Here is a 22891-nt window from a genome sequence, read left to right as displayed (position 1 = left end):
AGACTAAGTTTCTTTAGGAACACCATTGAACCAAATTCTTTCATGTCTATGAGACATTTGAGGACTTCATAAAAGTTCTAGAAGGCAGAGTAGAAAAGAGCACATGTTCTGGCAACAGAATACCTGGGTTCGAATGCTGGTTCTGCCACATATTTGCAGAATAACCTTAGGCAAGTTATTTCTTAATAATGAAATACCTACCTTAAACAGACATGAGGAATCTGATTGTCAAAATATGTCAGGTCTTCGGAACAGTGCCATGTTTGCTTTAATTGCTGTGTAAATGTTCAAGATTACTGCTATTATTCCACGTTCAGACATACATTTAGCTATAATTTTTTTCAAAGACCTTTCTTATGGTGAGATTACTTATAGTTCAGCTGAAGCAACATATAGCTGGTTTTCAAGCATGTTGAAAGCAAAATAATTTATGCAGCTTCTTAAATTTAATATAAATTTTATCTGTGTGAAAAATATGCTAATATTAACTCTGTTCCAATTATGTGATTATCTTCCATTTAATTTTCAGGAGAATCCTCATTGACACTGGAGAACCAGCAATTCCAGAATATATCAGCTGTTTAAAGCAGGCTCTGACTGAATTTAACACAGCAATTCAGGAAATATTAGTGACTCATTGGCACCGTGATCATTCTGGAGGCATAGAAGATATTTGTAAAAGCATCAATAATGGTAAACAGAAAACATTCCTTAAGCTTATTGAGGGAACCTATGTTTAGAGAATAATTTATTTCAGTTACAGAGATAAGTAATCTGTAAACCATTTACAAAATACATTCAGCCTTCGGTATTCATGGGTTCTGTATCCGTGGATGCAATCAACCACAGACCAAAAATATCCGAAAATAAAAATTCCATCTGTACTGAATGTGTACAGACGTTTTCTTGTCATTATTCTGTAAACAGTACAGTATAACTATGTACATAGCTTTTACATTGTATTAGGTTTTATAAGAAATCTAGAAATGATTTGAAGTGTGCTGGAGAATGTGCGTAGGTATAGGCAAATACACCATCTTACATCAGGGACTTGAGCATCTTTGGATTTTGGTGCCCATTTCCCCATGGATACCAAGGGACAATTGTACCTTATATTTAAATGGTACTTTTAGAAATGGATGTGATTGTTGAATACTGTCCCCAATTTTAACAAAGGAGGAAAGGAAAAGTCCTGTTTTCTGTCTCAAATTCTCTTCTCTTCTCTTACTTTTCCCCATTTCCCAGTGATATGGGGCAGTTTTAATTTAGTCTGTGTGACAGTTATTACTTCAGACTCAGTAATGACTAACAACTGTTGAGCATTTACTGTGTGCCAGGCACTGTACTAAACACTTTATGTAGATACTGTGAAGCAGGCACTGTTATTGTCCGCATTCTAAACAGATAGTCTCGGGCCTTTCGTATCTGAAAGGCAGTTACTAAGGTAGAATGCAATTCAAATGAAATATTGTATTGATAATTCTTTCTCCCTGAAAGCTGTTAAGTACTGACATTTTACTGTCTCTCTCCTTGTTCTCTCATCCCATCATCACACACCTAGATTCATTCATTTCATTCATTCATTCAAGTGGTTACTGTATGTCAGGCACTGTTCCAAGCACAAGGGATATAGCAGTGAACAAAACTGTGCTCTCACGGAGATTTCATTCTAGTAAGGAAGGTAAATAAATAGTAGGTGATAGGTGCTAGGAAGAAAAATAAAGCTATGTGAAGAGAAAGGGGAGAGAGTAAAGTGGAGAAGGGCAGTGACCATTTCATCTAGGGTGGACAGGAAGAAGGAGTGACCTCCTGAGAGGAAGGCACACGCGGGTAGAGGGCACTACAGGAGCAAAAATACTGGAATGGGAGTGTGCGTGGCATGTTCAAGGAACAGCAAGGAGGTCAAGGATGTTCATTCACACAAGGACATGCATAAGCATTCAAAGTTGAGTAGCACTTATCCAAACTGCTTGGGACCAGAAGTGTATCAGATTTTGGATTTTTTCAGATTTCGGAATGTGTGTATTAAACTTAACTGGTTCAGCATCCCTAATCCAAAAATGTGAAATCCAAAATACTCCAATGAGCGTTTCCTTTATGCATGATGTCTACTCAGAAAGTTTTAGAACTTCAGCTTAGGAATATTCAACCCGTATTTGTAAGGATCTGCTTTTTCAGGCCTTCAGACTACAGTTAAGACACCAAGGCAGTCTCAGCTATTGTACCCAATGTCACCAGGCTGCCAGTTATAAAAAACTGTCTAACCTAATTTTATTATTCTCTTACCTCCTTTCTCCCAGTCCAAGGGGACTGTGTACCACAGGAACCCCCACTCTCAGTCTGACTTTCTTGCTTTTCCTTTCTTGTCCATCTACCCGTTAAATTATGTGAATTGGGCTGGCCGGTTAGCTCAGTTGGCTTGAGCACAGTGTTCTAACACCAAGGTCAAGGGTTCAGATCCCTGTACCGGCCAGTCACCAAAAAACAAATAAATAGATAGTGTAATAATGTGAATTTAAAAATTATTCTGAGGGTTCTTAATTAGCTTTGTTACCTTGGTCGACTCTTTTACCATGACAGTCAGTCTGAAAAAATGTTTATCCACTTTTTTCCTTCATAAATCAACTTTATTGAGCTTTAATTTCTATACATAAAATGTGTCCATTTTAATTTTACAGTTTGGCGAGTCTAAAAAAGTGTAAATGTCAATGGGACCACACCAATCAAAATATAGAACATTTCCACCACCCCAAAAAGAGGTCCCCTCATGCCCCTTTGCAATGACTCCCCCTCCCCCAACCTCCAGCAAGCACTGATCTCCTTTCTTTCACTATATATTAGTTTTGCCTGTTCTAGAATTTCACATAATGGAAACATACAAAATCATTCTGTCTGGCTTCTTTCATACATCATCATATTTTTGAGATTTACCTGTTTCATGTATCAGTAGTTTTGTTACTTTTTATTGCCTAATAGTAGTCTATTGTATGAATATACCATGATTTGTTTACCTGTTTACCTGCTTAAATGGACATTTAACCCACTTTCTTTAAATTAAAAATTTAAATAATTCTGGGTTCCCTACAAAACAATAAATATTTATATAACAGATTACCTATTCAATTGATTTAAAGAAAATCAAGGAGAAATTTGACACTGCTTTTTATAGTCACTAAAATTTTAATACTTTATTTGAGGAGTGGCTTGTTGTCTTTCTTTCCAGACTTTATTGAAGCTAGACAAGCTGCATGCAGACCTTGAGTTGCTCAGCATTGAAACTGTACAGCAGTACCTTCCGGAATCTCCCCCCAAAAGTTCCATGTTCATTCTCTAAATCCTTAATCACTAGCATTTTTGTTCCATTTGTTTTAGTATTGTTTTCTTTGTTCCATATTGTTTTACTATTTTGTTTAATTATTTGTGTGGCAGAAATTTTTTGACTACTTTACTTTGCTAATAACCTGTACTTTTACAGGACCCACTAAAAATATAAATGCCATTTATAAGATTTCTATGGGAGGAGAGAGTAACTTCAAAGCAACCTGCTTATGAAATTTTGAAACACAGTCAGTATAATTTGGGAACTCCTAGGAGCTTACAGGGAGCCAGAATTTTACTAGACATGAGAACTATGTAGGCCCAGGCTGCTTGAGTGTTTTTTTTCTTTTTGGTTTCTTTCCAAGTAAATTTCATAAAGTATATTTTGTTATCTGATAATTAAAAATTATTTTGCATCTAAAGTTGTGTCTTTGCCACATATTTCACATCTGAGTTCTCAGAGTCAAATGTTTGTATGCTGTTCAATTAGAATGTATTTAGAAATTATTATACATAAACAGTATCACATGTTTGTATCAGCTTAAATTATTAGCATTACCAATGATGTTAGAATCCATAATTAATACTTTAACAAGTGACTGAGGGTTTGCTCCTGTTAAAATAATTATATGATAGAGACAGAAAATAGGTAAGTGGTTTCCAGAGCCTGGGAAGGAACAAATGGGGAGTGACTACCATTGGTTATGAAATTTCTTTTGAGGGCTTTGAAAATTAGGTAATAGTGATATTATCTAAGATACTAAAAAAAACTACTGAGTTATTTACTTTTTTTGTTTTCTGTTTGGTTTTTTTGGCAGCTGGCCAATGTGGGGATCCAAACCCTTGGACCTTGGTGTTTTCAACACTGTGTTCTAACCACCTGAGCTAACTGACCAGCCTGAGTCGTACACTTTTTAAAAGGGCAAATTTTATAATATGTGAATTATATCTCAACATATCTATCATTAAAACTAATAATAATTATTGTATGATTGCTTTCACCATACCATTCTCCATTCTGCCTGTGCGTGGCTATTGTGAATAGGATATGTACTTTTATTTATATTTGCACAATTTTAAAAACTGATGCAAAGTTATGACATTTGTTTTGTAATTTTGAGATAATTGTGATTTTTTTTTTTTGGAAGGATTGCCTACCCAAAGTCTCATGACTAGAAACATAATATCTCCACATCTTTACTAAAAGATGAAATTACACAGATTAAACAAAAACAAAAACAAATTTAATTTCAGTCTGTTATGTAATGTCAGTTCCCAGAAAGGCATATGATTTTTTTTTTTTTTTTTTTGCTTTGGCCTTTAAAACACAAAATTATGGAGTTTGGGTTGGGGGGGGAGGTGCTATTTGCTATTATTTGTTCTATTTTTATTTCAATGTTTCTGTCTTCTTTATCCTCTATGCCTTGTCAGTTTTTCTTTGAAATGTCTTTTCTCCTCCCATATATGCAGTGCTACCACCTTAATTCTAATATTCACTACCTTCTGGCTGGGTTATTAGTTATCCCCTCCTGGTCTTTCTGACCTCCCTCCCTCTAATCTCCCCACCCACAGCTGCTATATCAATCAGCCTGTTAATACTATTTCATTATCTTACTAAAGAGTGTGAAGTGGCCATATAGTAAAATTTGAATTTCCCTAGTCTGTGAAAGGCAATTTTAGGCCGTCAATGATCTGAACTCATCTTGCCTATCCAACTTTATCTCCACTCTTCCCAGCCAGTATTTTGCATTAGACAAGTTGTGGCATTATGTTGTCACACGTATGCAATGCTTATTCTCATTTCCATGCTTTTTACTAATGCCATTGCCCTTACCTACGAGCCTTTCTCCGTACCTTTACCCAGCCTACTCATCCTGTAGATCACACCTCAGGTTCTATCATATTTATGAATCTTTTCCTGTTTCTCCTTTCCTGTTGCTTTTATTAGCTGAATTGTCCTTTTAGTAGTCATCAAATTGTAATGAGTTGTAGTTCTTTGTTTTTTGTTTGTAAGTTTTATTTCCCTGACAATGACAGTTTTTAAGTACTTTGATGTCATGCTGCTTGTATTCACTATACGCAGTAGTAGTACATTGGTTAGATAATTGGCACTCAACTGTTGATTGGTTAATTAATTGATTTTCTTTGTGTCAGTGAGGGGTAGTATGTGTTGAACTTATTTTAAAGTTTTAATAATTAGCTCTGGGTTTGGGGCTGCCTTTTAGCACTCACAGCAAGGACCTTATGCTAACATACTTTTATTACTAACTACTGCCATGACTTCTTTACTATGCTATGCACCTAGACAGAGAAAAGCTCCCAGTTCTGTATGTTCTTAGGTCAAAGGTAACTGAAGAACTACTTTCAAATTTTTGTGTAAAATAGGAGTTACTAGAAAAACAGAAGGGCTTTTGTGTAGAACTAGAAGAGCATGAGAGAATAAAGAGCTCTTTAGTTGGGCTATATGAAATAGTTAAAACCTAGAGATAAGCCACTGTAATTCATCCCACTTTCTGTTGTCTCTGGATGTTAGTTTTTATGCAGCATTTACAAGTGTTAGCTATATGAAAGTCGATCTCTTTGCTCTCTGGATAGCTCACTTGGTTACAGCATGGTGTTGATAACACCAAGGTCAAGGGTTCAGATCCCTATACCGGCCAGCTGTAAAAAAGTTGATCTCTTAAAAGACTGAATTGTCATTTAAAGTGTGACTTAATATATTTTATATGTTTTGTGATTAGACACTACATATTGTGTTAAGAAACTCCCACGGAATCCTCACAGAGAAGAAATTATAGGAAATGGAGAGCAACGATATGTTTATCTGAAAGATGGAGATGTGATTAAGACTGAGGGAGCCACCCTAAAGTAAGTAAATGTCCCTTAGCCAGGGAAGGCGAGGGGTCTCTGTGTATGTGTTATAAACAAGAGGGGAAGGCAGATTTATGCATATTCGCTTGCATGTGCTAAGAATACCTCAGGAAGGATACAAAAGAAATCTGGTAACATTGGTTACTGTGGGGAGAGAAAATGGGTTGCTTGAGAAATGGGAAAGGAAAGACTTTTTATTCTGTAGATCCTTTAAAAAAATTTTTTTTTAAATCATAGGATTACCGTTTTTTTAAATAAATATAATTTAAATTTTAAAATTAGGATCTTTTCCTAGGGTGGTTTAGGAATCTACCTATCAATTCAGTTCAGAGCTTCCCCATGTTCTTACTTCCAAAAGATGACCCATACCTAAAGTAAATACATTTAAGGTCAGTCCCATATTCCCCCATGACCTATTTGAAGGATTCGAAAAGGTATTTCAAATTCAGTGATTTTAAAACTGAGCTAATTATGGTTCTCCTTTCTCACCCACAATCATACTTGCTTTCTGATCTCAGAACATATATTTTTCTGGATATTTAAGACTTGACTCGTTCTTCTAAGATAGAAGCTTCAGGATTACTTTCAACTGCTCTTCACCTTTACCATTCCCCTCCCCCTGCCCACCACATCTAATCAGGCTAGTTTTTACTGCACAAATATTTGTCAGTGCTCTTCCTCCTCCATGTCTACTACCACTGCTTCCTGCTTACTCTTCTTTTCTCTGGTCTACCATTCATACACCATGTCACTTAAAATTAATGACTCTCACTGCATACACGGTAGTGTTTATTCTCTTTACCTTGCCACAGTCTGGCCCCAAACCACTTTTCTGGTCTTACCTCCCACTTCTTACCTCGCAAACACAATTAGCCACATGCACATACTCTTGGGCATGTTATGTGCGCTCATGCCTTTGTATCTTCCCCTTTACTAGGTGTTCCCCCATCCCCCTCTTGTCTCCCTGGTAAATTCTTATCTATTTATTCTTCAAAGCCCGGTTGACATGTTACCTACTGTGAGAACCCTTTTTGGGCAGAATGAACTGCTCCCTCCTCCAGCTTTCTTCTACCTTTTATTATAGCACTTATTAAATTGTATTGTAGTTTTTGTGTGTATGGGTAGGTGACTTCTTAAAAGATAATCAGCACCTTAAGTTCACAGTATTAGTTCATGCCAGTTGCCATAGCAAACCAACTCAGAAATGTATAATGGCTCAAATATGAAATAAGTTTGTTTCTCAGTCACGTAAAGTCCAGAGAAGGTTCCTGATTAGCAAGTGGCCCCCCTGCAAGTAGTGATTCAGGCTTCTTCCATCCGGTGACTTCACCCTCCTCAACACTTGGCTTTCAAGGTTGCTCACTCAATCCAGCTGGTAGAAAAGAGTTTGGAAGGGATCTTGCATGGGAAGTTTTCATGGACCAAGCCTTCTGTTGCATTGGCTGTAAATTCAGTCATGTGCCCTCCCTAACTTCAGGGAGCCTGGAAAATAAGTTTAACTGCGTGCCCAGGAAAAGGAAGAAATGGGTTTGGTAATTACCTAGCCAATTAGCTAGCCATTCTCTCACACAGGCAAATACCAGGTTGATCTTTATATCCTCAGTCCGTGGCACATAGAAGGCACCAAATATTTATCCTACATGTAGTAAATATCTGTGAGGAAGCAAGAAGATGAACAGATGAATGAGAAAGAGAAAATGAATTAATGATGTCTGTGTCCTCTTTCAAACCATTACTTCCTTTTTCCACCAAGCCAGTGTTTTACAAAATGTAATTTATACACCACTAGTTTCTGGGCAATTTTCTTAAAATGCTCTTGTTGAAAATATGATAGCATCTATAATTTGCTTATGACACCAAAGAAAAACAAACATGACATTACTACTACTTCAAAAAATATTCTTGACAATACTGAATTTTCTCCATAGCACACCAGCCCCAGGCCAAGTTCATGAAAAGGGTAGAGACAGTAAGTGGTTCATTGAGTATTCTTTCTCAAAGATTTGGAAATTACAGTACTGGTTGTTCAGTTATTATAGAATCATGGATATTAGATCTATACCTAATTTTGAAGATTAAGAGTATTCAGCCCTTAAAAGTTAACTACCACCCAGTTGAACAGAACCACATTTTTTAAATCTTTTTATTAAAGTATAATATATAAACAGAAAAATGTACATATCACAAGAGTACAACAGGTTGAATTTTTTACAAACTGAACAAGCCATGTAAGCAGCACTCAGATGAAGAAAGAATAGTATTCATGCGCCAGAAGCCCTCTTCATGCTGGCTGGCTGTCACTGCCTCCCTCTCAGTTGAGTACTGTCTTGGATTCATGAAGTGAATTGATGACAAGGATCTCAATATTATCTGAATTCTATTTAATTTTTGTTTTACTACATACTGATTAGGATAAATATAGGAGTTTGTGTTAAGATATGGGGGGGAAACTTACACAAAGAACCCCCCCAAAAAAAACCAGGCACACTTTTTAAAAATGACTATTAGTAAATAATCTTTTCTCAAAATATAAATTCTAATTATACTAAAGCATGAATAAAACATTTAATTTCCTGATGACCATGATTTCCAATTTCCATTTTTATAAAGTCAGTAAAACCCAATTGTTTTAAATATTAACATGAAGTGATATTGTTAAGCAAAAGTTCCATAAATAGAAGGTTAAATCTGCTTAAGTCCTCAAGTATTCATTGTCCAGTTGATCTTGCCTACTTGCCAACTTTGGGGGAAAAAAATACCGTAGGAGCAGAGATAATACCCACCAAGAACCTTGTAGTAAAAAATAGAAAGCTAGAAAGGTTTTTCAGTAAGAATTTGATTCTCAATGTAACCTTCAGGAATTTTCTAGTAAACTGAGTTTAATTTCTTGAAGAAGAATCAATCTGACAGCTTTTGTTGACTCTCCCAAATTTTCTAAGATGACCATCCGTATAAAGTCTGCTCTCACAGAAGTGGCAGAACTAGATAAATTTTCTACCTGATGAATAAAAAGGCCACAGCTGCAGTTCCTCTGATTTTTAGCAGAACACCTCTGATATCATTTCCTTTTCTCCTCCTGCCTATGTGAAGTGAATTTTAACACAGTTTTATGCAAATTAGAGCATTAGCCACCCAGGTGACTGGAGAATTGGAATTTCTGATCCACTAATTTAAGAAGTCATACTGTCTTCAGCCTAGGAAATATCAATGAAAACTATTATTGAGTTCTGGTGTGGTGGGGGACAGAGGGTGCAGATAATAAAGGAGGCATTGCAAGCACATTGACAGATAAGACAATTTGCAGACTCTGAAAGAGTGGTTTTCCAAATAAGTTTTTGTAGACTAAAAAAAAAGACTGGGGGCCGAGCCCGTGGCGCACTGCTGCGCTGGGAGCGCGGCGACACTCCCGCCGCGGGTTCGGATCCTATATAGGACTGACCAGTGCACTCACTGGCTGAGTGCCGGTCACGAAAAAACGACAAAAAAAAAAAAAGACTGGGGTTTTATTTGTTAATGCATTCTATGTGTTCATAAGATTGTCCACACACAGACACATGTTTTTATAGTTAGCTGGAAATATACCTCCTGGAATTATTTTTATATAACATTGAATACTTTTATTAACAGGTTATAGCAGATTTAATTAGGCAAAAGAGAATTTCTGACAGCTTTTTAATACCTCACCATTGGAGCAACTATAATATAGTAATTTTTTGCAATATATAAAGCATCCACTAGGAAACCTTATAAGCATAATAGTTCTTAATGTCAGGCATTGGCCTTTCAAAATAATTGTTCCTATTATATTAGTATTTTAAGTTCTTACATCTTATATCTATTATGTTTTCAGTGGATTTTTTAAAAACTTCACAGTTTCAGTATATAATGTTAAGGGTTTGATTGGTTTTTATTTTTTGGCAAAGGAGAAACTCCTGATAGTCATTCCAATTCTCTTAAATACTGTTATTTAAGAGTTAAATTTTGTCTAGAGAGATGAGCTTATTAGTTTTCTCCATAGCTTTATTACTATTTTCAGGGATCTTATAATATTGGAACAAACACCCTTACAGGATATTATTTTTCAACATGCTTTGGGGTTCTAGTTGTTAATATTTTAGCTAATATATTTATAACAGTATCAGTGAAATTGGGTAATCTTTTTCTTATTGTGCAATCTTTGTCAGTTTGGGGCTCCAAGTTTTCTTCTTTTAATATGCTCCGGGATAGTTTAAGTAGTAGTGAAATTATCTAACTTTTAAAGGTTAAGTAGAATTATTCTGTGAAAATATTGAGCCTTTAGTTTCTAATGACAGTTACACATCTTTTTAATAGAGCTTCACTGTTCATAATTTTGGTTAGGTCAGCACTCAGTGTTTATGTTATTATGACTATAGACACTGTTTACAGCTGAACCATGTAGTAAACTATGCTTACTTTTCCTTTCCTGCTTTCCTGCAGTTAATAATTGTTTTATTTCATTATTTGAATGGTTTTCTATGTATTTATCACTAATTCACTGTTATTGTGTAAATCTTCTGTCAGGATGTTTAAACATATCAGGGATTCTCTCAATTTTATCTTCTGAAAGAACCTTCCCTCAGAGCCTTCTAATTTCTAACTTGCTCCATTTTGGATTTGTTTTCCCCCCAGTCCTGGTACTGCTGTCATCCCAGAATTCCCTTCACTCTCACCCAGGGCTTCCCTTTGCCTCTCTCCATTGCTGGATCTCCTATTTCCTGTACCCCATAACTTTCTTGGTACCCCCTCTTTTGGGGGAATGCATCTTCAATAGCTTCCGAGAAAAGGTTAATTTTTGAGACCTTACATGTCTAAAAGTATCATTTTTTTAATCTAACTTGATTTAAGGTTTGCTGGGTATAGATTCTAAGTTGGAAGTCTTTTTTCCTTCTCAGTTTTATATTCAAGATTTCATTTCCTTCTCTTTTCAATATTGCAATTGAGAAATCTGAAGCCCTGCTAATTCCTGAACTTTTTTTGTCAACTTTTTTTACTGGTTTTTTTTTTTTTTTTTTTTTTTTTCCTGTTCTTGTCCATTGTGTTCTGAAATTTCACAATAATGTGCTTTTGTGGGAGTTTATGGTGTTGGGTTCTGTTAAACAGAAAATTATTCACGACAATTTTTAAAGACAGTAAGGCAGACTTTATTCAAGAAGTCCATGGTGAAAGATATGGGGACCACTGCATTGGGGGAGAGAAGTTGGACTCAACAACATCTCAACAAGGACAAGTGAGGATTTATAATCAAGGAGCAGGCAGGGTGGGGCTCAGTAGATGGAAAATTACTACGAGGAAACATCATGGGTAAGGGGGTTTCTAGCTAAACCGATTTGATAGGATTATTGCTGAAGGCAGGCCAGGGTAATAAGATATTAAGTGGGGGTCAGATAGGATGGGTGGGGGATTTTCCTAAACTGACTTAGCAAGATTCTTGCTCAAACTGGATTCTAGAAGAGTAGAGAGGGAAGCTCAAACTCAGACTAGTCAGTGTAGGGGAGGAAAGTTTTCCTCAGCCCTCTTAGGGTCCCTGGCTAGGTCTAAAAATAAAACTGACGAAGAGAAATTAATAAGAAGAAAAGCATACAAGTTTATTTAATAAGTTTTACGTGGCACAGAAGCCCTCAGAAGTGAATACCTAAAGAAACAGGGAAACCTGTGTATTTTTATGCTAAGTTTGATGAAGAAGTGGATAGTCATGGAGAAGTATAATTGGACAAAAGGCTGTGGTCTAATGATAATAAACAGGGGAATTTAGCAAGGCCCATTTGTTCAGATTCTTCTCTGTTACTCTGTCTCAGAGATATGGATGTTTCTTTCATTCAGGTACAGGGAGGACACCTCTCACATGAGGGTCTTATGACCTGCTTCAGAGGAAGGTCAAAGAATTCTTTCTAGGTTTTGTGACCTGATTCAGGGGAAAAGGACAGGAGAGAGACCTTCCTGCTTTTGTGATTTTCTCAGATTCCTTCAGCTTAAAATACTCAGTATGCAAGGGTGTCATTTTTGGGGATAACATGTTCTGAGCCCATCATCAGAAAGGACTCAGTGGAGCCTGAGTTTTAGTCAAAGGAGGGCATTTTTGTCAACCTTTGATAGGCCTTTTCAGCCTGGAAACGTGTGTCCTTTCCATCGAAATTGGAGTTGCTTATTGATTATCTTCTCTCATCTGTTTTGTTCTGTTTTGTTTACTAAAACTTTTATTAGTTTGTTAGAACTCCTGTACTAATCCTCTTATTTTTTCTTCTCTCTTATTTTCCAACTTTTTGCCTTTTTGCTATACTTCCTGGGAGATTTTTATCAACTTTATCTCCTAATCCTATTGTGTTTTTCATTTCTGTTCTCACATTTTTCATTTTTAAGAGCTCTTTTTGTTCCCTAAATGATCCTTGTGTACTAACCTGTTCATGTTTCACAGTTGCAGTTTCTTCTCTGATCTCACTGAACATATAATCTGTTGGTTTGGATTTTTTGTTCTGGTAATTTTGTCCTCGTAATTTGTTGCCTCCAAATCCTTTGTTTTTATTCACCATCTTCAATGCAAGAGGCTTTCCTCAGATGTCTAGTAATCCTCATTATCTTCTGATGTTTACTAATTGTCTTCTGATGAAGACTACAGAGTTATTTGGGAGATCTGGGGTGGCAGCAGGGAGGTCTTGTAGGTTTTGAGCCTCAATATAGGGTAAACTGGGTGAACTTTAGTTGGGAACCTTTCAACATTGGTATCTTAGAGTTTTCCTCCTGAGCTATTTAGGTAACTTAGAAAAGACTCTTCTAATTTTCATATAGGCTAAAGGCCAGCATTATGGAAGCTGAGTGTGGCAAGAAGGCTCGGACATGTACACATACTCATATAATCAATCTTTCTTTGTTTAATATTTTGGCACTACCTCCATCTGTAACTTTGGTTTACCCTCTTCAAACATTGCATCTCCAGCCTTTTCCCTTAGTGGGATAGGGGCACTTGTCACACTGCTCAAAGTGGGAAGGGAACCTGAGGATCTGAAAGTTTTTTGAACAGACTTTCAACCAATCCTTTTTACTTTAGCCACCCTTCCCCACTTCACCCTCTACTTTCAGATTTCTGATGCCCCAAATCCTTAGACTTTGGGGGATTCTGCAGTATAAATCTGGCTAGTTCTCAGCTTTCCTCACTACACATTGAGGCTTCAGTTTTTTCATGTCTGATAAGTCACTTATCACTCATTTTTCTTTTTAGCTTCTAAAATTTGGATAATGTGGTCTCCTATTTCTTCATCCTTATGAGTTTATTGCCATTTTTAAAAAGTCTGTCGGTGGTAAATTTATTGGTGTTTTAGGAGAAAAAGCAAGCAGATACAGTTGTGCAATCCACTACCTTTAACCAAAAACCTATGTTCAATTTCTGAATATCAAATACAAATGTGCAATTACATTTGCCCTATCCCCCCAAAATACTCCAGTATTGAGTAAATTTATTAAAAATATTCCAAGCATATAAAAGCTCAATATTGTCTAGAACAAAGTGAAAGATAATTAACCTCTTACACTAAATAAAACAGTTTAAACCATATTCTGTCAGACATTTATTGCTACCTCATGTGATTCATTTATCTAAAATGTAAAATGGAGAGTTTAATAGTACCCACCCCAAAGTAGTACAAGGATTAAGTGTGTTAATACCTATAAGTCTCTGAACACATGCCTGGCATATAGAAAGCACAAAAAGTTTGTGGAAAAATAGAATTAAAAGATAGAATTAAAATTAGCTACTACTAAGTACCAAGCACTGGGAATATAAGGATGAGAATAAGACAAGAGTCCTTCCCTTCAGGAACTCATAACCTTGTGAGGTAGAATGGTAAGCAAGTAAGAAAACTATGTGAAACCTGCATAATTGAACTATAATCCACAGTACAAGAATAATGCAGAGGCTGAGAAATCAAGGGGTGCTTTGCAGAACAAATTAGACTTAGCTCCTTTTTTAACTGGTTTATTGTTGGTATAGTTATAAAACAATGTGGTTTTTTTGTTTTTTATTTGCTCTTTGGTGGCTGGCATTTATAGGGATCTGTACCTTTGACCTTTGTTCTATCAGTACCACACTCTAACCAAGTGAGCTAACCAGCCAGCCCTCATGTAAATCTAAACAAGAATTCTTGAAATAGGGGCCCGCCCATGGCTCACTTGGGAGAGTGTGGTGCTGATAACACCAAGGCCACGGGTTCGGATCCCTATATAGGGATGGCCATTAGCTCACTGGGTGAGCGTGGTGCAGACAACACCAAGTCAAGGGTTAAGATCCCCCTACTGGTCATCTTAAAAAAATTTAAAAAATAAAAGATTCTTGAAATGAAATGGCATGTTTCAAAAATATTTATTAAAAGTATCTATTTAAGTATTTATAATCTTTTTTTTTTTTTTTTAATGAAGATGACTGATAAGGGGATCTCAACCCTTGGCTTGGTGTTATGAGCACCACGCTCAGCCAGTGAGCGAACCGGCCATCCCTATGTAGGATCCGAACCCGTGGCCTTGGTGTTATCAGCACTGCACTCTCCCGAGTGAGCCATGGGCCGGCCTAAGTATTTATAATCATTTTATCAACAAAAACTGAAAAATGGAGGAGTAGGAAAAGGAAATAAAACCATGCTAGGGCTGGCTGGTTTGCTCAGTTGATTAGAGGGCAGGCTTGTAACATCAGGGTCAAGGGTTTCAGTTCCCCACACCAGCCAGCTGCCAAAAAATAAAAATAAAATGTAAAAATCATGCTAAATTTTTTATACAGAGTGACATCAATAAAAACTGCTTTGTTCTTAAAATTTTTAATTAGAGAAAAAATAGATTAAAGATTGTTTCTTTTAAACTTTTAAATAACTACTACAAAAATAGAATACCATTTATTAAGCATGTAACTTTGTGCCAACTACTGTGCTTAGTGCTTAAATACTTGTCTTTGAAAAATAAGGTAAGAGAATACAACAGTGAAGAATTCAAAAATCAGATATTAAAACAATATCACAATTTGTTTTCAAAATGTAAATATGCATAGAAATTTGAAGAAAATCATATTTTTAAATAGTAAAAGCACTACCTCTAAGTAATGGAAATGATTGCTGGTTTTTTTCTCCTTTAAGTACTTCCTTTTCTCTTTCCCAAATTTCTTGTAATCAATGTTTATTACTTATAAAATAAGGGGGGGAAAATGGGAAAAGTATTACATTTACACTTCAGAGTGAGAAATTTGATTTAGTTAAAGGGTAGAATTTTCTAATGATAATTTTCAGTGAGCAAAAGAAAAAAAGAGGCTTTTTAATTCACTGGCATCATTTACTTGTGTCTTGTCTACAGATAAGGATAGAGAATAATTTACTCCTCAGAATTCTTTCAAAGCCTAAGAGTTTGTAATTATTATTATTACTTATTTCTTATTTCAACCAGAGTTATATATACACCTGGCCACACTGATGATCATATGGCTCTACTCTTAGAAGAGGAAAATGCTGTCTTTTCTGGAGATTGCATTCTAGGGGAAGGAACAACTATATTTGAAGACCTATATGAATATATGAAGTCCCTAAAAGAGTTACTGAAAATCAAAGCTGATATTATATATCCAGGTGGGTAATTTTTTTAAACCTAGTAAACCATGTGGGTCAAAAATGAGTAAAGTTCATTTTGGCTTGTCTGTGTGTGCATATTATTTGTCTTTTTGGCCTTGAAGAGATGCATATAAACTACTTTTTTAAATTACACCCCTAAGTCTTGTCTAGCCATGCAGTTAAACCTAAAGAGAATGCTGAGAGTTATATTAATAACTGTTTATAAAGATGTGGGGTTATTTTTCAGCATCTACAGAATTGTTAAGCAACGGAAGTACACTTACACTGGAACAGGAAAACGTTTTCATCCAACAAGCTAACATCATTTTTGTTAACTTGATTTCTATTGTGGAGTACATGTTAGCTGTGTAACCTTGGGTAACATTTGACCTCTGAGGTTTAGCTTCTTAACTCACAATATTGAATAATCAGTAGCTTCCATATCAACTGTGAAATGGTATCTTTTTTTCATTCTCCAGAAAAAGAAACCTGTCGTTAGTATCTCAGATATCACTGCACTGCTGTACTCCCTGCCATCTTAAAAGCTAGGAAAGACACAGGATCAAAGAAGGCCCAAAAGGAAAAAGGGACGAGGCTACTTAATTCTCTAAGTCCTTCTGACTTGTTTGTAACCAAACAGCCATGGAAAGATCTGTCAATGTCGTGTTTTCGCTATGTTTACGTTCTCTTGTGAATTTCTGTTCTGAGGAAATAGGAAACATACAGTGGAGCTGTGCATTTAGATTAGTGTTATGACAAAAGGAATAGAAGCTGAGAGCTATTTTTAAAGAGAAGAGAGTAGATCTTTGGTCACTTACATTCAAGCTAGGCTAATGAGAGACTGCCTGGTAAAGGCTGTTAGAGAGTTTGCTTTAATGAATCCAGTGAACTGGCTTATTACACAGCAGTTGTTTATATGTAAATTGTGCTCTGTAGGCATAGGTATCATATAGTAAAGTCTGCTAGCCTTCAGGTACTGTGCAGGAGCCTTTACAGCTGTCATCTGCACAAAAACCCTGTGAAGTAAGTAGTGGTATCCTCACTGCACAGCTGAAGAAACAGGCTCAGAGAGATTCAGAAACTTCCTTACAGCCACACAGCTAATAAATGATAGTCTGTATCTGAGCAAAGCTCATGTTCTTTATGTGATAGTAGGTTAGCCTGCTTCTGGACATGTTGTTCTTAAATATTTGAAATATCTCTCTTGCAGGCTTACGTAATGTATTCATTTGTGCTGTCCTAAAGAGCAATTAAATTTCAATATAACTTAATATGGGTTATCAAAATTTCTGAATGACTAGCCTATGTGTAAGATTCTTAAAGTTCTACTGTGGGTCTTGTCAATTTTTAATAAATCTTGGTCACTTACATTCTTCCTTTTCAGTCTTTTGTAAGTAAGCTTAGCAAAGTAGTTAAGAGCAGATAGTGTATAAGAGCACCCAAGTCAGAATTCCAGCTCCACCCCCTCCTTAGCTGTGTAACTGTGGGCAGGTTATTTACCGTCCCCTCCCTATGCCTCAGTTTCTGCTATTAGTAAAAGAATACTAATAGTACCTCATGGGAGTCTTGTAGGAATAATGTATATGTACATTAGCATGTAGGGCAGTGTCTGCCACATCGTGAGCACTCTATTATTTACCATTTGTTATTGTTGTGATTGCTGTTTTTATTGCCATATTTTATTGTTAAAATTTATTTTATATTTTTTAATGTATACAATATTTTATATGGATTTCATTTGATATAATTCTCTAATGTTTTTTGGCATTGTATGTAACTTTTAAATCTCTTATACCTGTATAGCTTCCTAAATAATTCATATTTGTGTATTTAGTATACTTTTTCGATATATGAATTTTTTTTTTTTTTTATTGTTTTACATGTGAATTATTTTTAAATGAAGTAAATGAACTTCAGTTTTACTTAATATTTTTTATCTGGTTGAAGTAATATTTATAATTATTTTAATTCAGGACATGGCCCGGTAATCTATGATGCTGAAGCTAAAATTCTAGAATACATTTCTCACAGAAATACGCGAGAACAGCAGATTCTTACATTATTTCATGAGAACTTTGAAAAATCATTTACAATAATGGAACTTGTAAAAATTATTTACAAGGTAATTTTCACTTATCTTTCTTACACATAGCCACAAATTTATTAAAATAATCTATTTAAAAGACTATATAAATATGGTAAATTTACCACATCCCGGATTAGAACAAGTCTGTTAATTTTATAAGTAATGCCACTTGTCTAGTAGATTTGAGACCAGCAGTCTCAATATTCTAGAACACTGAAGTTAAACAAACAAAAAAAACTGGTGTTAGAAAGCAAAAGTAGCCCTCCTGAGCCATCATTAAACCTTATGTACTTTACGCTGTAGGAGAAACTGCTACTGACAGCCTGATGATTAAGTTTTGTAACGATTTATATATTATTCTAGCCATCTTGATTATCTGGTGTCCTAGCTTGCAGCACGTGAGAAAGGGCGATCTGCTAAAGACAAAAATTGGGATAATAGCAGTAAGAGGTAGTAGCAATGCCTAACAGTCGGGAAAAAGGGGGAAAATACATATCAAAGAACATGAGTAAACTAATTTGGTATATAGAGAAAGAAGCCCACACCTCAGAGGCCTCTGAGCACATCACTGTGTCACAGCACTGTGTGGCAATCAATATAAATTCAGTTTTTAAGCAAATGTTTATTAGATGTCTGCTGTGTAGTTAGTATAGTTTAGAGGTTAAGAATGTAGGCTTTGGAATAAGATTACCTAGATATAAAAACTACCACTACCATAACTTGTGCAGCCATAAAATACATGAGATTGTAACTAAAGATGAGTGTAGAAAGGCAACCTGGGCCAGTTGCAATTAGTAAAGGACCTTCTTGTCCCATAGTCCTAAGTTATCAGGAAATGGTTAATTCATTCTCATTGTGCTTTGTTTTAAGAGAGAAGGATGAATGGTTAAAATGTCTAAAGAAAGTGGGGGAGGCAGCAAATAAATAAATAAAGATAAAAAATGTCATTGACAAAAGAGTAATATAAATATTTAAATTGTGTGAAACAGTTCATTTCCTCATAATACTAGAGTATATCCACTCTAGACTGTATCTTGTTACAATGGGGTTTTTTTTTTTTTTTCTAACTTAAGTACAGATAGCAGAACTCTCTGATAACCCTCACAGATGAGTCATCAGGTAACTGCTCATGCCTTAAAAAATGCTGATTCTTCATTCAGAGGTGTATTCAGTGTGTATTCAGTGTACATATACATGAAGCATCTGTTGCATATAGGTATTAGAGTGATTTATTCATTCAGCAAACATTTATTGAATGCCTTTTATGTGCCACACACTGAACTAGGTACAGAGATACACATGTGACTATAGATCCCTGCCCTCAAGAGTTTCATGATTTAGTGAAGACAGATATGTTCAACATATACTTGTAACACTGGCTCTATCATAGTGGTTTCCATTTATTGAGCACATTAGTACATGCTAGACACTATACTAAATGCTTTATATATAGTATCTTGAATTTTTACCATGTAAAGATACTATTATTCCAATTTAATAGGTAGAAAAACTGAGATTCGAGAAGTTTAAGTAACTTTCCCAAGGGCACACAACTAGCAGATGTCAAATACTCAAATCTTTTGTTTCTTCTACACAGAGCTTTCTCCAATTCCTATACACGGTATGTCAGGGCACAAAAGAAAGAGAAACAATTCTATCTAGTGAAGATGCAGGGTAATGAGGCCTGTCTAGAAGGCCTGCAAAAATGTATTCACTGAATTGAATCTTGAAGGAGTAAACATTTTCCAGACCAGAGCAGAGGAGAAAGCAAGTTAGTCTAGAGGGAGGAAAGATGCGTTCAAACACCAGGAGTAATAAAAGAGCATTGTATATTTGAAAAGCCACAAAGAAACCACATATGACTAGAGCGCAGATTGCATATGTAGATGGACAGGAAGGGAGACATGGTCAGATCATGGGAAGCTTTGATAGCTAGCTTAAAAATCTGGGCTTTTAGCTAATAATCTAGGAATGATCACTCAAAGTTCTTAGGCAGGGAAGTCACATAATGAAATCTAGGAAATCACACTGTTAGATATAGTGTATGGTACTGGAGCTTAACAGGAGAGTTTGAGGTTGGGAGTTTAGATTTGGGAATTATTAATGCAAGATATTGCTGTAGTGAGTTAGCTGAGTGAAAAAGAGAAGAGAGCCAGTGATACAACTTACTGTGAACATCAATGTTTAAGAGAAGTCTGAGGAAGAATATCCAAGATGAAGACAATGATTAATGAGGTAGGATAACCAAGGAAAAAAGAAGATATCTTCAAAAGAGAGAGACTAGTTGATTTCAGTTTCAATGAGAATGAAAAGAGTCCATTGAATTTTGACTGAGATAATTTCATAACATTGGCAAAACATTTTCAATGAGCTGAAAAATGAAGAAGTAAGAAGCTTCAGAAATATAATTGTGGCCTGGCTGGGTAGCTTAGTTGGTTAGAGCACAGCTTTATAACTGTAAGATCACGGATTTGGATCCCCATATCAGCCAGCCCACGAAAGTGCAATTCTTATTTAAAGAATGAAAGGAATATTTGCTTTGTTGCTCATTCAAATAACATTTATCAATATTTCATCACTATTTTAGAAAAGTAAAGAAAAAATTGTGAGTCATAAGGTTGAAATATGTATACTTTTATAGAAATGTGCAAAGGTATTATCGTGCAACCAACCTAATAAATAAACCAGAGAACCAAGTGTATGTAGCATCATCAAAACTATCTAAGAATAATTTTTACATTTAATCATTCATCGATAAAATATTAGTGAGTTCCTACTGTGTGCCCTTATGTAAACACACTGGGTATTAGTAGTGAACAAAACAGACACTGCTTGTTTTTATGGCACTTATAGTCCGTTTTATCTATAGGAATATATAATCATCCCTCCATATATATGGGTTCCACATCTGTGGATTCAACCAACAGCAGAATGGAAATACTCAGAAAAAAGTAAATAAATAATAAAAAATAACAATAAAACAAAAAGGAACACAAATCAAAACAATAGCATAGCATTTACATTGCATTTACATAGCATTTACATTGTATTGGGTATTATAAGTGATCTAGAGACAATTTAAAGTATACCAGAGGATGTGCATAGATTATATGTAATACTACACCCTTTTATATCAGAGACTTAAGCATCTGCAGATTTTGGTAATTGCAGGGGGTTCTGGAACCAGTACCCCACGGATACTGAGGGACAATTGTGTAAAAGAATATAGCAACTTAATCCAAGACATGTACAAAGTGAAATTGTTTAAGTTGTTACTGTTTAAAAGTGTTTAACTTTTCTTCTTTTGTTGCATTTTGTTTTTCTTTAAAGACTTCAAAAAGATTGTGTTCTTTTTTTAAAAAGAAATGTTTTTCTTTCACCCTCGTTTTTCTTTTAGAATACTCCTGAGCATTTATATAAAATGGCTAAACGTAATCTCCTGCTTCATTTGAAAAAGCTAGAAAAAGAAGGAAAAATATGTAAGTCTATTTCCAAATTTTAATTCTTTTATTACCAGCCTTTAAAATATTTTTATGGATGCACTAGTTTCCTTTTAGGAAAAAGTAACACCCATCAAAGTTCTCCCTTGAATATCACTTTCAGTTGGAGAGACACTAGGAAGGTCAGTAATACAAAAGCCAATTGACCACAAATTGGAACCAAAATCTCCCACAGGAATTTGAATCTCTCTTAGCTTTCCAATCCTCACTCACTGGAATGACAATCAAAGGTGTGTAGCAGGAAGATAGCCTCTCTTCTCCCAGACCCCAAGACTACGAAGAATTTTACATGTGGTAGATTTGGGAACAGCCAAAGTTTTTAAGCTTTAGTAAAGTTAGTAAACTCAAAGATATTAAAGCAGTAATTCTGTAATTATTTACTAGTGTTAGATTAATTTGTCAAATTAATAATCTTTATAGAAGTTTAATCCTTAAAAATCAAGAAATTTGAAGCTTGAATTTCATGTAGAAGCCTCAGTAATGTTTTTACATGTACAAAAAAAAAAAAAAAAAACTTTATACTGAGCAACAAAATTATTTTTAAAATGAGTGCTTTTTCTAGCTACAAGATAACTTAAAATCCAGTGCATTTACTTACCTGTTAAGTTTTTGCTCTCTAATTTTCTTTCCACAGTTAGCAACATGGATCCTGACGAGAAATGGAAAGCTAATCTTTAGTTTCAGACTAATGAAAGCTTTGTTTTGTTTTGTCTTTGGAGAGTGGTATGTTTTCTTAACTGTGGATTATTTATAGAGAATATAGGTAGAGAACATTGAAAATAACCCTAGATATACTTTAAAATAATGTCATATTTATTATTATATATGTAAATTAGATTATACATCTGTAATGGAGGTTGTTTATCTAAACTTGGTCTTATAACAGTTTACCAAAAATTTAGAATCCAACAGTTTGTCAATTTTCAATGAATTAAGTTAAATGGTTACTTTAAAAATAGTAAGATTTATCTAATTCCAACTGGATATTATTCTGAGATATTAGTTATCTATTACCAACAGTCATTAATACTATTTTCTCTAGCTGTTTTAATTAACAGCACAGATTTCTATGTATTCCTTTTTTCTCAACCCTATATATTCTCTACATCTGTAGACATCATCTTTGTTTTCATATTTCTATCAATTATATCATGATTATATATTGGTTCCATAGCTTTGTATCGTGTATTTTTTTTATAATGGTATCCTACAAATGATTCCAGCAAATCAATTTTTGGTAATTAAAAAATTTTTAATTCCCAGTTAAAAGTATATGATGAAAACTATTTCTGTAATCCATTAGTACAAAAAGCATACTTTTTCAAGTTTATATTTTAGTATATGGATAGTCATCAGTTTATATATGAATTATATATCAAAAGTCTGTTTTAAATTAGAGGATTATAAGACAAGGCATTTTTTATATGAGTAATGTTCTTAAATAGTAGTTAGGTTCACAGGGTAGCCCACCAATGCTTATTTAAAATCCTTAAGGTTGCCAAACTACAATACTAAAATAA

General features: G+C 35.0%; 1 protein-coding gene across 1 annotated transcript in view; it reads left to right on the top strand.

The window, feature by feature from the left end:
- LACTB2 (lactamase beta 2) overlaps nucleotides 1-22410 on the top strand; it is a 30423-nt gene extending 8013 nt beyond the window's left edge. The window contains exons 2-7 of the mRNA XM_063079709.1: nucleotides 530-693; nucleotides 6060-6186; nucleotides 15625-15803; nucleotides 17759-17907; nucleotides 21269-21350; nucleotides 22006-22410. Of these exons, the coding sequence (XP_062935779.1) occupies nucleotides 530-693; nucleotides 6060-6186; nucleotides 15625-15803; nucleotides 17759-17907; nucleotides 21269-21350; nucleotides 22006-22049 (745 nt within the window). The 3' untranslated portion in view covers nucleotides 22050-22410. The remainder of the gene's footprint in view (nucleotides 1-529; nucleotides 694-6059; nucleotides 6187-15624; nucleotides 15804-17758; nucleotides 17908-21268; nucleotides 21351-22005) is intronic.
- The last annotated feature ends 481 nt before the right edge of the window (nucleotides 22411-22891 follow it).

Source organism: Cynocephalus volans, chromosome 15 (genome assembly GCF_027409185.1).
Source record: "Cynocephalus volans isolate mCynVol1 chromosome 15, mCynVol1.pri, whole genome shotgun sequence".
Taxonomy (NCBI): Eukaryota; Metazoa; Chordata; class Mammalia; order Dermoptera; family Cynocephalidae; genus Cynocephalus; species Cynocephalus volans.
This window is presented reverse-complemented; position numbering and strand designations above follow the sequence as displayed.